General features: G+C 39.2%; 1 protein-coding gene across 1 annotated transcript; it reads right to left on the reverse strand.

Moving 5' to 3' along the window:
• Positions 1 to 3,245: 3,245 nt before the first annotated feature.
• Positions 3,246 to 8,073, reverse strand: LOC135628808 (phosphate transporter PHO1 homolog 1-like). The gene is made up of 14 exons (XM_065135727.1): positions 7,774 to 8,073; positions 7,120 to 7,420; positions 6,205 to 6,622; positions 6,028 to 6,076; positions 5,869 to 5,940; positions 5,629 to 5,758; positions 5,424 to 5,544; positions 5,096 to 5,345; positions 4,812 to 4,916; positions 4,679 to 4,723; positions 4,310 to 4,462; positions 3,942 to 4,220; positions 3,692 to 3,828; positions 3,246 to 3,533 (listed from the first exon to the last, which is right to left on the reverse strand). Exons 1-14 carry the CDS (start codon positions 8,002 to 8,004, stop codon positions 3,443 to 3,445), a joined length of 2,382 nt encoding a protein of 793 aa, XP_064991799.1. The 5' UTR covers positions 8,005 to 8,073; the 3' UTR covers positions 3,246 to 3,442.
• Between the last annotated feature and the right edge of the window lie 5,849 nt (positions 8,074 to 13,922).

Raw genomic sequence — 13,922 nt, forward strand, 5'->3', positions numbered from 1 at the left:
TTCCAGCTTTTCTTTAAACTTCTATTCCGTTCATATTCTTTTGCTGTCTTTCTTGCCGAAGACTTTTCATCAAAGGTCTCATAACAGGAAAGAACAAGAAATATATATATATATATACATATAGGAACATCTAGAAATTAATGTTGGTGCCATTTTGTTGCAGCGTTGGACAACATGGAATCTACTTTCATATCTCCAGTTGATATGATGGCTTTCTTGTTTTTTCTTAAAAAAGAGACATTAAATTAGAGGTATTTTTTTTCATACTTTCCAAACAATATTTTTATTTTTTGTCATAATCTCTAAAACATCCTTCCTTAAGTTTATTCAAAAATATTATGATCATTCAAAACTCAATGTTATCTTATATTAAAAAAAATATTATTATTCTTATTTACTTAGGAACAAAAAAATCAATTAGAAGACTTGTATGTCAATTTTATATGAAGGGCGTATTTAAGGATACAGTTCACATTCTATGGATCAATCCATCCATTAAAAATGACAAGACTGATTGTTATAGTTATGTCTTATTACAGATATTTTAGAAAATATGACAAAAATGGGTAGATTAAGAAGATATATTAAAATGATACCTATTGGGAAATAAAAAAAAAAATAACTTTTTTCTCAAAAATTCATCCCTTCAATTAAAAGAGTTTACGGTAATGTCCTCTCTCTTAACTCGTCATGGTTGAGGTCGAAACAAGTTTCATCGAGAGTATCTACCATAGGTGCAATTTCCTACTCCTTAGTACCAAGGAGTACAAATGAACAGGAGATCATTGAATGCACCCTTTTATGATAATTAAATCATTCACACGTATCAAGAGCATCTTCCCCACCAAGAGAAGCTTCCAACTCCGGGAATGAGTTTATAGATTCATTATAATGGCTAGATCTCGCTGTACGACTAATAAAATGGAGTCGTCTACAATCCTGCTTAAACTAAAGAGATTGGAAACTTGGAGCCCAAGCAGATGGGGCGGAGGTCAAACAAGACGACCATTTCGCCAATCATCGTGGCATTTGATCGCTTGATCCACCGATTTCTAGGTCCCTCTGTTCTTGTTGATCCAACTTTGACCTATGCGAGCCCGAGGGATCTCCCCGACCCTCCACCTCCTGCCTCAACCTTCCCCTCTCGGCGACCGCAATCTGAGAGAGCCAAATGGGCGAACCGGTCGTTCTGCGTTGCTTCGGGTGACAGGTGGGGGGAGAAGTGGTTCTTCGATGTGAAGTCAGCTTGGACGTAACGAAGTGGAAATCTTGAACATCACAAGTTTTGAACATCTAAATCGAGTGAAGAGTTGACTTTACGCTAATTGCCTCTGTTCCTTTTTCTTCCCCCGTTCGTGAGAGTACTTCTACTGTTTCTTCATGTGCTTGGATCCCAATCTAAGGGAATCCGGAGCGTGGTGAACGTGAGAGGAACGACGACTCAGTAGCATTTATGCAGTGTTATATCGATTGCGTTGAATGTGGTTGCACATGCAAACCAAAATAATATAAAGTGCTTGGGGAATTCTGAACAAGCCGCCACTCTGCCGCCGTGATAATTCTCGCTTTTATTATGAACCAATCATGCCTTGTAAGATTTAGTACTTCAAAAAGTCAACTCCATGGGTGAAAGGGAGGAAACCTATCTCTTAATCGTCCATCCTGACCACTAACTATATCGAAACAGGGGAATTGTTGGGTGTAGCAGGTAACGCGTAGCCATCGACGTATGCTCCGAAGTCACGAACGAGGACAAAGACAACAATGTCTGATGATGGAGCTGCGTGAGGTGGGAAAAAGACTTTGGAATAAGTCATTACCTTCATGAGTGGCAACATCATTCGGACTGCGGGTTGGAGGAGGAATCGTTGTGGAGGCAAGACTACTCAAGGAACACTCCAATTCCAAACGACAAGGAAACATGCAGAGGGGCTAAGGGATATCATCCCTCGAGCGACAGACAGGTATATCCTTCTTCTCCCATCACCACACCAACCCACCCACAAGAAATGAGAGGTGGGTGTGAGAAAGGGAAATGAGATCGATGGATGGGAGCTACCATTCCATTCCTTATCATTATTCGATTTGAATTAGAATTGAATCGACTCGATTATTCATCGATTCTAAATCGAACTACAAGTAATTATTAATGATTCTTCAATCAAAAAATGATGATTCAAACCGGAAAATTTTAATTTTAATAAATTAAAATCATAGATTTGGGAACCAAAACCACCGTTGTAGAAATGGCAACAGGTCTTCTTCGTCAATGATTCCAAGTCCACGCTTAATGCTCTTAAAATTCTACTCGGTAGCGTCTCCTGAGAAGAAAGTGTTTACTCCTCTCCTCTCTTAGACTTGTCTCTCGGAACATAGCTTACGAGCTCGTGGAAGGGACGGTCAACCCACAGGCAGGCACATGCCGCCATGAGGAACGAAGGTTACTGGACGAAGCAGGACAGCTCATTGCGCCGGGTGGGTGGTTTCCTCTGTTTTGGTGCGTGGAATGCGATCCAATAAGGTTGCTTCACCGCAAACGTCTCTTGGATATGCTTTCCTTCAACACTGCCGTCCCATAATTTATCCTCTAGTAAAAGAACTGTAGGATCTTTCATCATTCAGATAAATGTAAACTGCTGGGCCATGCACCTGTTATGTCTAAGAAAAAGCTGATGCTTCTCCTGAGATTAGGTTTGCTATCGAGGAAGCATAAACAAATGAGCAGCCAATCTCAAGAAACCTTTTCAGTGTTTGATGTCAATTGGATGCTACGTCTCTCGACATTAATGGCTTGGTCGAGGGACCTGTCTTTGGTTACAAGTTGCAGATTGTGATTTCATAGCCGAACAAGATGACAAGAATGGCGTAGTACTTGCTACCTCATTAACTTAGCCAAACAAAGATTCAAACGGGAAAACCAACTCCACCATCATACAAAGGCCAAATACCACAGACAAAATTGACTGCATCTTGGAAAATGGCTGTGGTTAGCTGTCCACTATATACAATTGATAGTTGTTGCAGACTTTTCTTTCTTTCATTTTTTTCTTCTCTTCGATGTTGCAGGTGAAACGACAGCCTTTCTTTTAAATGGCTTAACTCATTCTCTAGAAATCTTCGTTGACCAATTAAAGAATGCAACTCATTCTTGTTCTGAACGCTTTCATTTACCTGGATCATCGAGTTTTGCTCTGAACACGATCCATATAAAGTCCAAATTTCCAGGGACTTTGGGGCAAAAGAAATGTAGAACGTGATCAGTGATGGTTGTGGTCATATATATAGCTTTTGAGAATGAATCATATAGTATACAAGTATGTATACTTTCAGACATAACTGGGTACATCAACTCCTGACCCAACAAATTGCAGATCATCGAGTTAGTAGGCTGTCCCATAATCTTTGGGCGCATCATGACAATGGCTGCTCCATTGCGGGCCAGCTAGTCCTGATCGTCCACTTCATGGAAAGGCAGTGGAACTGTTTTAACAGCCCTGAATTTTCCAGCGTTATTAAGATGCTCATTTTCCAACCTGAAACATCGACAGATCTCACATTTAGGCTGATGCTATGCTTGATCTGCTCATAGAGGAATTGGAACATTGACAGCCTTTCTGGAGCTTGCAGCTTCGCTAAGTAGTATATTTTTACGAACAAAAAGAGCAGTGCAAGTGCTGTGAGAGTCATTTACCTGTAGAAGTTCCAATGCCCTCGTCGAATCACCTCGAGGGCTGCCAAGAAGAACGAAGTCACTCTGTAGTCCAAACTCCCAAAATTGTAATGAAGAACTGTCTGTAACCAAGCAAGGCGAAGCACAAGGTTCAAACCCTGCAAAACAGAGCATCCAAGTTCATTTGCTTGATGAGAAAAGACTAAACTGAGGAAATGAGATATCTGATGCTCGACATGTCGTCAGTAGTATATCGATGGAGCCGACGTACCATCGATAAGTAGTATACAAACTTCCGGCGAAGGATCAATTCATTCCTAAGCCATGGGTTGTTGGAATTAAATTGGAGCAGTCCCCAATCCTTAACAAAGTCCCAGTACAGTTGGTACACAGTAGCACCGCTCGACACAACCACAACAAGTGAAAGCCACCCCATCGTCTTCTCCTTCTCGTACGCCACTTTGGCACCAGCGGCAAGCATGGCAGAGACATACTTCCCCAGGTTGACCAGGTGGCTTGTCTCACCTTCGTCGAACCATCTTCTAGCACACTGCAAATTCAAAGCAGCGCATCTGTAACGTTTACGGAACGGAAGTGCAACATCATGCAGATGAATACAAAGAGAAGAGTGAGAAATACCTGCATGGCTCGCCAGTAGTACGGGAGAAAGGAGACGGCATAAGCCAAGTCTGCGTAGTGCTTGGATCTCATGCAGAGCCCATAATCTTGTGTTCTATAGCTGCCCGTTATGTAGTAACAAGCCACATACTCCATGCTTCTAAGCATCGGGACCTAGTTTTCAGCAACACAAATACTATACTTACTAGAAATATAAAGATTAACAGGTATCAAGATTTAGCTTGATCAATGAAAATGTTCTTCGCATTGCCAAGGAATAATTCTTTTTCATCAACTTTGGGATTAAAGAATCATTTTATTTTTTGTTTAATGTCTTTGCTGCAGTGTAATATGGTCACACACATCCAAATAATTCTGAGGAAAAAGTACCTGGCTGCAAAGCTGATCAGCCATGAAGAAGTCTACCATGACTACCTGCAAACATATCGAAGTAAAAAAACTAGATTAGACAGCGTAAGGAAGATCTAATTAGAGTCTATAATGGTCAACGGTAGAAAGGTACCTTGTATAATGGGGACAAGATTATATTTCTGATGACTCTCAGGAAGTGGTAGCGGCTCGACTTGTAGATGATGTTGAAGGGGCAAACGAGCAATACCAAGAACATCTGTGTGACACAAGAATGCATCTTTTATATTCTAATATTCTTGCGTGGTGGAAAGAATATAACATGTATGATGATGTCAAAATATTCTAGCAACTAATGGCAGTGGTTCGAGTGAAGATGGAGAGAATCCACTGGACCAACCAACACTTGGTGATGCTCGAGCAGCAGTATGAGATTACCAGGAACAGGAGTCCAGGGATTGCTTGGACTTGGGTAGAAGAGTGGCCTCTTGCAACAAGGGTCAAGTGTGCAAACATGACTCCCACCACTAGAGTCATCGATGTGGTGCAGATCAGGAAAACATCCCTGTACTTGAGCTCTTTGGTTGGGGCAAATTCGAATATGAAGGCGTAATTGATGCGTGTCTTTCTCCACATGAAGATATTGCACCCGTAGAGGAACAAGTGTAGGAACAAGAGGCTAAACATGCTGCAATTGGTAGATCGCTGCGATGTTAGTGCCATGTTGCATGAGAAGATCGCCCTAAACTTTGATTGCAATACATACCTTAGGACGGGGTACACGGTTTCCATGTAGATAGTGTCAGATTGCCCTGTGTACATACCAGCTATGTGCGCCATTATGCAATATCCAATGAACAAAGCAATGAAGGTTCCAGTAAAGAGACCTGATCCAGAATATTATAGATCCATTATCGATGATGGCATGAAACAGTTGAATCCAAAAGAGGGTTAAGGATTAGATTAATCACCAATGAAGAAGGTGACGGCATGGGACTCTACACGCTGGTGAGGCTTGAGGTACTTCATGGCCTTCCGCTTATCATCATCAGCGAAGTGTTCGATGAAGAGTTCTTCAACTTCATCCATCAACTTCATTGCCTGTTGTTGTTATGGAGCATTTTGAACTGAGATACTTTTTCTGCATATTGTATATTAAGAATTTGATTGTGGAAGAGAGAGAGAGAGAGAGAGAGAGAGCGGGATGATACCATGTCTGAACTATTGAAGTAGGAGCTCTCAACCACTTTGAGGTATATTGTCAGGATTTGCTTTCCCGTCACCTGAAAGAGAATTATCCATACGGCCCTCAGAGTTTAGCTTTACCAAATGCTTAGCAAAGAGATAAAAATAGCTTCAGCGATCAATACCTTGTCGAACTTCTTTAGAATCTTCACAAACGCCAACATGTTTAGATTTCTGAAATAAGAGATCAGGGCAGACGGAAGCATAAGAATCTGCACGGTTTAGCTACATGTAACTGTAATAATACTTCCAATCACACAATTGAAGCCTGTTCACAGAAGAAGTAGAGCGAAAACACTCACCGGTAGGTTTGGAGGTAACCCAACCCTTTGTAGAGCTCGACGAAGGCTCCCCTGATCATTTTCTCCGCATGGTGTAGCTTGGTCTTGTTGATGTTGAGCTTGCCGCCCTGTGTTCCGCATTTCCTGGACTGGCTACCCAAGTCCTCACGGAATAAGTCTGTGAGGGCAGAGAGAGTCCTGGAAGGTGTAGTCAGAGGTATCTTGATCTTGAGGTTCTTGCCCTGGCAGCTAAATACTCTGCCAGAGAGACTCCTCAGTTTCCCGTCCCCGGATGGGGCCTTCACCAGCTTCCCCGAGTCATCTTGTCCCTGAGGACAGTCAGAAAATTGGAACTCGCTCCTTTCAAGTTCAGTGGTTAGGATCTCTTGGGACTGGTCTCGTTCCTCTGGGTCTACAGTACCCTTGGTAGAATCTTCTTCTGTGGACAAACGAGGAGGAGATCCGTAAGAACTCTGAGATATCGTCGTTTATAAATCGCTAAACAGAGAAATCACCCAGGCTTTTTACTGCACACCATTACCAACTCTAGAAATGCAGCAATGGTGGATGTTACGCTAGATCACAGGAGCATTACACCTCCATGGGGGGTTTTACTCTTCGTAGATCTTTTTTGTCAGGTTACCGAACAATGAAATCTTAGATATATCATGTCGACTCCCGAGCTAGTATTGGCATGATTTTTAGTTAGCAAAGGACAAATGGAGTACTTCCTACACTATCTTAAGGAAATGTTCTTGTCACTACGTCGGTGTAACCTTCTCTAGTCTTAAGCTGGTTTATACGGAGGACTCAGGATTCACTGAAATTTGTGTAGTCCTCCCCTGATATTGGCATCAGTGGATTGTTTATGCATCCGAACGAGTAGTTTCCTTTTCAACGACCAAATTCCTTGCAAGGGAAAAATGGAGTTCGTACCGCATGTGATCGAACAGGATATGGAAGGGTCATCCTTGGCATCGTTGGTTGACGAGGCCCACCCTCGCTGCTTCTTGAGTGCAGCCTTAAGCTCGAGCAGGATCTCCATCTGCTTCTTCAGAGACCCTCCTCTCTCGAGAAACTCCTTCTCCTTGCCCTTGTAGAACTGATTCACTTTGTTGAGCTGAAGGTCAAGTCTCGCAAAGAACCCCTTGGCTGCATCAGTGTCAGCAAATTGCTCTAACAACTCAGTCTCGTACAACACTCCCCTGCTACCTGAGCTGGTGAGCTTCTTGTGAACCTGAAATGTTCGAAGGAACAAAATATCAAAAGCAATGAAACGTATCACCCAATCCCTCGTTTTTATTTTCTTAGGAGTGTGGAAGAAGGTCATCATCGATGCTCATAGTGCGATTGTCGCAAATGATGGTTAGCATATATACTTCAGATATATCTGCCAAATAACTGAAACAGAGGACAACAACAAGCAGAGGGTTGCCAGTGCCTCGTGTTCATGAAACATGATCCTAAACACCCTTAAATTTCCGTGGCTTGATGGGAAAAAGTGAGTGCTAGTGGAGCTGCGCATAATGTCATGCATGGCAGATCGCGCACTTAGCGAAGGGAGAAAAAATGCAAGAAAGAGAGAAGTGCCTGTATGATTTCACGCTCCTTGTGTCCAATGGAATCAAAGAGTGGGAACCTTCTCAAGGAGGATAGCAGTCTTCGGCCCAAAGGAGGTTGTAGTGTCATGTTCTTAGGGACTTGGTTGTTACTAAGGACTTGCATTCTCTTAAGGTCCTTCTTCAGCTGCCAGTAATCAACGAAGGCCTCCTTCCATTCCGGAACGAGCTGGCCTTCGAATTGCTTTGAGAATTTCACCATGTCTGCTTCTACTCGGTTCCTCCTCTCAGGATGGTGGAGTAGAGCGTCTCCGGATGGGTGTTGGAAGTGAGACCGGCGATGGATATATATATTTGAAGGGAGGGGACAAGGCATCACTTGCTGGCGTTGGAGACAGCACATTCTAAGATATCCTACGTATACGGCTCGTGTTAATGTACCGAGCACCTCGTTCCACTTGGGGTCATAATGGTGGCAGGGATTCTCCAGGGTGAAGAAGAAGAAGAGAGGGAGGAGAGATGGAGTAGTACGGAGGAGAGACAGGTGGGTGCGAAAAACAGTGGGAGGATTTAGGAAGTGGGCGAGGGGTCCTACAACAGGGGCGAGGTGGGGCCAGCATTGGCTTGGTGCTGGAGTGTCACCTCAACTTGGTGCCCTCAAGGTGTGGTTCACTTTGCCACCTTTGCAGTTATGGGGAATTAAGGTGACTTTTTGCGCTTGAAATGGCCATATAGCTTACTGGTATATATGCTCGAGTTTTTCCCTTGTATCCACATTGTGTACGCCAAGTTAGTAATGCAAGGAAACTCCATCTTGATCGCTCTTGCTCAGCCACAGAAGTCGTCTGCATCAATCATCACAGGAGGAGGATCAGCTAAAACCTAACCAAACTTTTACCACTTGAAAGACATTATTGATGGCTGTCAAACGTTTGTCGATGCATGCCACCTCCTCCTGCTTTTACGACTCTCAGGCAAACCGACACTGGTGGCGGTGATCGTAGAGATTCTGCTGCAAGGTTTTCTTTTGTTAGGTGTCTAATAATACTCCAGTTTCGGTCAGATGCAAGAACGGTGTAATTAAGGGTTCAACTCGTCTCCAGCAAGAAGGAAAATTAGTCAGCCTTAACATCTGATGTACGTATTGTTCAGTAAAAGAGATTTGATATATTTACGAGCAAGATGCTAGAAATGACTGTTACCTAACTCTACTCTTGACAGTGTCATACCGATCATTTTTAGGGGTAAACAAAGAAAAGAAGAAGAAGAAGATGCTTCTTATTTCACTAAAAAGGATGCAGAAGGTGCCATGGTCAACAAAGTAAATGCTGGGGTTTTGCTTTTACTGTAACAAAAGGGATGCAGATGCATGAAAAATCAAATGTGTTCAGGAGGTAGGCTTTTCATTAGATCGGCTGAGTGGGCATCGTCACAAGGATAAAGAGAACCTTCAAACAATTATTGGATTTAGTGGAAAAGTGAGAACTCTTATTTCCTTGGTTACGTGGATCATCTAAATCCCAAGTATATGTCTCGATGCCATTGTCCATCTACGCACCTTTCAACGAAGCACCTAATCCAGTTATCCATTTGTGCTTGGATATTTATATATACATACCTTTTTTATCGGACTTTGTCTACCAAAAGGACGCAAGCCGATGCTACTACTATCTTCGATTTAGAATTGGAAAAATGGTATATATCCAAAGGTAGAATCATGTTAGACTCATGCCCGGGATAAGAATTCAGTGAGGAAGAGAAAGGGAAAGTTGACATTGTGCATGCTGACTTTACGCTTGCCGATTCAGGTCATGCAGCATGGAAAGACTAGCCATGAAAAATAAGATATCGCGAGCAATGCAATTTTTCGTACGCCCATTGTCTAGAGAGAAAGCAAGTGTAATGGCTGTCCTTCTGCTTTGCTATCTTCTGAGACCATAATGTTGTAGTTGAACACTGGCTGTGCTTTCTCTCACTTTCTTTTAACTTTATCTTAAAAGATCTTGGTAGATATCTTCGGCTTTTCTTGTGGTCATAAAAATAGCAGACACTCAATCCATGCTATGGCCAACTACATCAACTGCACTGAGTTAATTTGGCACTTATGAAAGGACCTTTTACTCTTGGGAAACTTCAGATCGCTGTTTCTCCTACCTTCGCCATACATCTCTCACATCTAAGAGATTTTGTTTAGCTGCACATTGCTTGGTGAGCCACATCTTAATTATTCTGGCTGTATCCTGTAGAACTTTTCCGTAGCTCCTTTAAAAAGGAGCATCATAATATATTGTAAGGACCAACGGGAGAAACCAGCCTGATTGGGTAGTCCCTTGTGTTTCCAGAACCAATGACAAGCAGTGCAAATGGTGGCCTGAGTTGGACTGCAATACCCATCACTCTTTACTTTTCCTTCTCATCATCTCCGTATCAGCTTGGTAGATAGTTCTTCTTTTTCAACTTCCTACTTAAGAATTTCCTATTTTCCATTTGGAACTCTGGCCGAGGAGTAACATATTGGAATTGACATCTTGGAAGCCCATTGCTAATGGTTGCAGTCTAATGGACGCAAAAAGACATCGACTTCCCTGAAGTCCAGAGTGAGGAGAGAGAGAGAGAGAGAGAGAGAGAGAGAGAGAGAGAGAGAGAGAAGACATGGCTTTGACAGGCAAGCTTATGTGCTCCTTGTGTGTGTTGTCAGAAGCCTTTTGCTCGGACAAGATTATAATCTGTGGCTTTGCGTGTCCTTATTTCAGGGTTTTAAGCCACGGCTTAATGTTTGTGTTTGACACACCCATCGTGTTCCCCAAGTGCGGGCACATTAATAATGTGATGTACGTAACTATCACCCGCGTTCTGCAACACCAACTCCGTCGTGCTTCTTCTTCCATGGAATTATGAAGCAGTGACACCAAAGAACAGCTGTTTGACATGCCACCTGGAAATCCAAAACCCCAGTTGATCATTTATTTGTCTTGCCCATCGGCATGCCTGCACACATCCATATGTCCTCTTGCTAAAGCTACAAAAAAATTCTTCTTTCCCTCAACCCAACCCAATCAGTATATACTTTGGAACTCCGGAGGTAAGGGATGCAAGTTGGGGTGGGTATATGATTCGCCAAGTGATAGGGATTCCTAACAGTGCCCTTTACAAACTGAAGGAACCATGCCAGAAGCTAAAGGAAATCCAACATGAGCGTCCTCAGACATAAAGTAGGTCCTAATCCTAATCCACCATACCTATAGCTTCTCTTTCTGCAGCGCATCCTAATCTCTGCATCTCTAGCAATCAAATAATAGCAAAGCATATACTCCGAAGTGCCAATGTTTTGATATCACGTTGCATTCTTGAGGTACTTACGTTCTCTTTACACCGGTATCAAGCTTGCAGGCACCCTACTTTTTTGCCCAGTGTTCCTCCTCCTCCGCATCTTTCAGGTGCGTCTGTGGCCATCACTGAAGCACTCAGGCACACATGAGTACGCTTTGATCAGTGATTCCGATGCCTGGAATCGACGGGTGACCTCAAATGTGCTAGAAAGATTAGGCCCGAAGAATTCTACACACAGATTGACGCCCCGAATTGCTTGTTCAAGAAGTTCTTCTCGATGCATTATTTATTAGATAGCCATTCGTTCCACCGGGAGCCATTTTCCACTGCCAATATCTCCTTTTGCTAGGTCTTGTGCCACAAAATATTCAGGTTCTTATACTTGTGTTTATTCCTCTATAGAAGAGTGGTGTTTAGGTACAGTGGATGATTGGATATACCAATGGATAAACTCGTTCCTACCCGTCAATGTAGATAGTGGACACAAACATATATGTATATATGTCAGTCGAACAAAGACGATCGAGTAATGGTCAGCGCTTGCTGTTCTTGAATACATGAAACACGTGCCATATCTCTTGGCATTTTTACTCTGCTAGATCGCATTCATCTGCCTATAAATCTATCCAAAGCCTTTTGATCGCATGAGAACTTTTAGCATCCCATGTGATGTTCGATTAAGATAGCATGCATCTCCAATACGTCATCTCCACGAAGCTTCCGATTATTCATACCGAGATGCAAGCAATTATCATGCATGCTCACGTACGTGAGAAAGGGACCGATGCTCAGATTTCTAAGTTGATCCCGACCGAGATATCTCATCTAATTAGATAAAATATATTATATTTTAATTATATTTTGATTATAATTATTAATTAATAAAAAAAATATTATATATTTTTTGAGATGATATTGATAGGAGAGACTTATCTAATTACGTATACTAGATCGTCTACTCTTGACTATAAATAAATATAACATTCTATGGACTCAATACATGTGTAATAACATAATAATATATGAGATTATAAATTTATTTTCATATTTCTTTAGTTTTTATTACATCGTTCATAGTGGTTATGCGAAGGATATAAAGAAAAAAAGAGAACTTAATTCATTTTGCAAATATGTACTATTGCTACTTGTGAATCAGATTATGAAGCATGTTCTCATATCAAATGAAATTTTTTGAATCACGTCATACACCTAATCTAAGCGACCCAATTAGTTTAGCCCAATTTGGAATGCTCAATTAAATAAGATTGATTGGCCCATTTAGATTATTTATAAAATTAAAAAACATAAGTTATAATTTTCTTTTTAGTTTTCTTATATGACATATTAATATTTTTTTTACTTATCGTACTTAAATTCAATTATAGTTCTTGGATATTTATATAGTTATTCATATATATATATATATATATATATATATATATATATATATATATATATATATATATATATATATATATATATATATATATATATATATATATATATATATATATGTGTGTGTGTGTGTGTGTGTGTGTGTGTGTGTGTGTGTGTTTAAAATTATGAAATAATATTTATTTTTCACACAAAGACTTGATTTATATCATATCATGATTACAATCATTATATAAGTTTTCTTTATGTTGATTAATATTCAATAATTATTATAGTTATTATTTTATTATTTTATTATTTTTTTATATATAAATTAAATTAATAAACATTTGATGAATATTATTTATAACTTATATCATTAAGTTTTATCTGACTAAAAGTTGTCAAACTGGCCTAGAATAATAGAGTTATGGAATATAAATTATAATAAATATTTTATCATTTATAGAATATCTTAAAATATATTATATATTATTACATTGGTTTAATAGCTATCAAAGTATCTTAGACTAATAATTATTAAAATTATATTAAAATAATAGTCCTAAATTACATTGAAAAAAATAATATTTACAATGATACATATAATTATAAGAGCTAGATGATCCGAAAAGGGTATCTATTTCAAATATTCATGTGATGAGATAAGATGATACTTAAATTTAATTATTATTTTTGGATATTTATATAGTTATTCATATATATATTTAAAATTATAAAATAATTTTTTATTTTTATATAGAGACGTGATTATATCTTATCATGATTATAGTCGTTATATTAGTTTTATTTTTATTATTAAATTATTTTTATATAAATTAAATTAAGAAAATTTTAGTGAATATTATTTGTAACTTATATCCTTGAGTTTTATCTGAAGATATTTTATGACATCACAATAGTTTTCTTCTCTTATAATAGCAAGTACTCTAGTAATTCTATATATTATGATATAAAGTATTTAATGGTTAGAGAAAAAATTTTAAAAAAATAATATTAATTAAAAACTTAACTTCCGTTGTATTGACTATTGATCCATTTACTAAAGCCTTATAAGTAAAAGTATTTAAAAGAATATTTTCTTATGATTGAGCTTGTGATCAACCCATAAAAGATATACTGTTGCATATTTGAGTGGACATTATAATTGATATTTTTATTTGTGTAATTAAAATTATTTATTTTTACTATCTTATTCATATTTATGTATATTGATTGAATACGATAACTATATTATCTTAATAAGATAAATTATAATGATCATTTTGGACTATATTAAGAAGGGCTAATAATATTGAGATATATGAAAGGAAGTATGATATTGATGACATATAACCGTTAAGACTCGTATTGATAATTAAACTTAATATAATATTATGCTTATTAGATTTATTGATCTAATTTATAATACGTAAAATATACTTTTATAAATTTTATAAATCTAATTAAATAAAA

The sequence above is a fragment of the Musa acuminata genome, chromosome BXJ3-1 (assembly GCF_036884655.1).
Source record: "Musa acuminata AAA Group cultivar baxijiao chromosome BXJ3-1, Cavendish_Baxijiao_AAA, whole genome shotgun sequence".
Lineage (NCBI taxonomy): Eukaryota > Viridiplantae > Streptophyta > Magnoliopsida > Zingiberales > Musaceae > Musa > Musa acuminata.

What these genes read in the sequence shown, in the direction of transcription:
- LOC135628808 (XM_065135727.1), bottom strand. Translation starts at nt 8,004, where the DNA reads ATGGTGAAATTCTCAAAGCAATTCGAAGGCCAGCTCGTTCCGGAATGG. An exon ending in GGTTACCTCCAAACCTACCG is followed by an intron (nt 6,077 to 6,204) that starts GTGAGTGTTTTC and finishes CTCTTATTTCAG; the next exon opens with AAATCTAAACATGTTGGCGT. An exon ending in ACCGTGTACCCCGTCCTAAG is followed by an intron (nt 5,346 to 5,423) that starts GTATGTATTGCA and finishes TACCAATTGCAG; the next exon opens with CATGTTTAGCCTCTTGTTCC.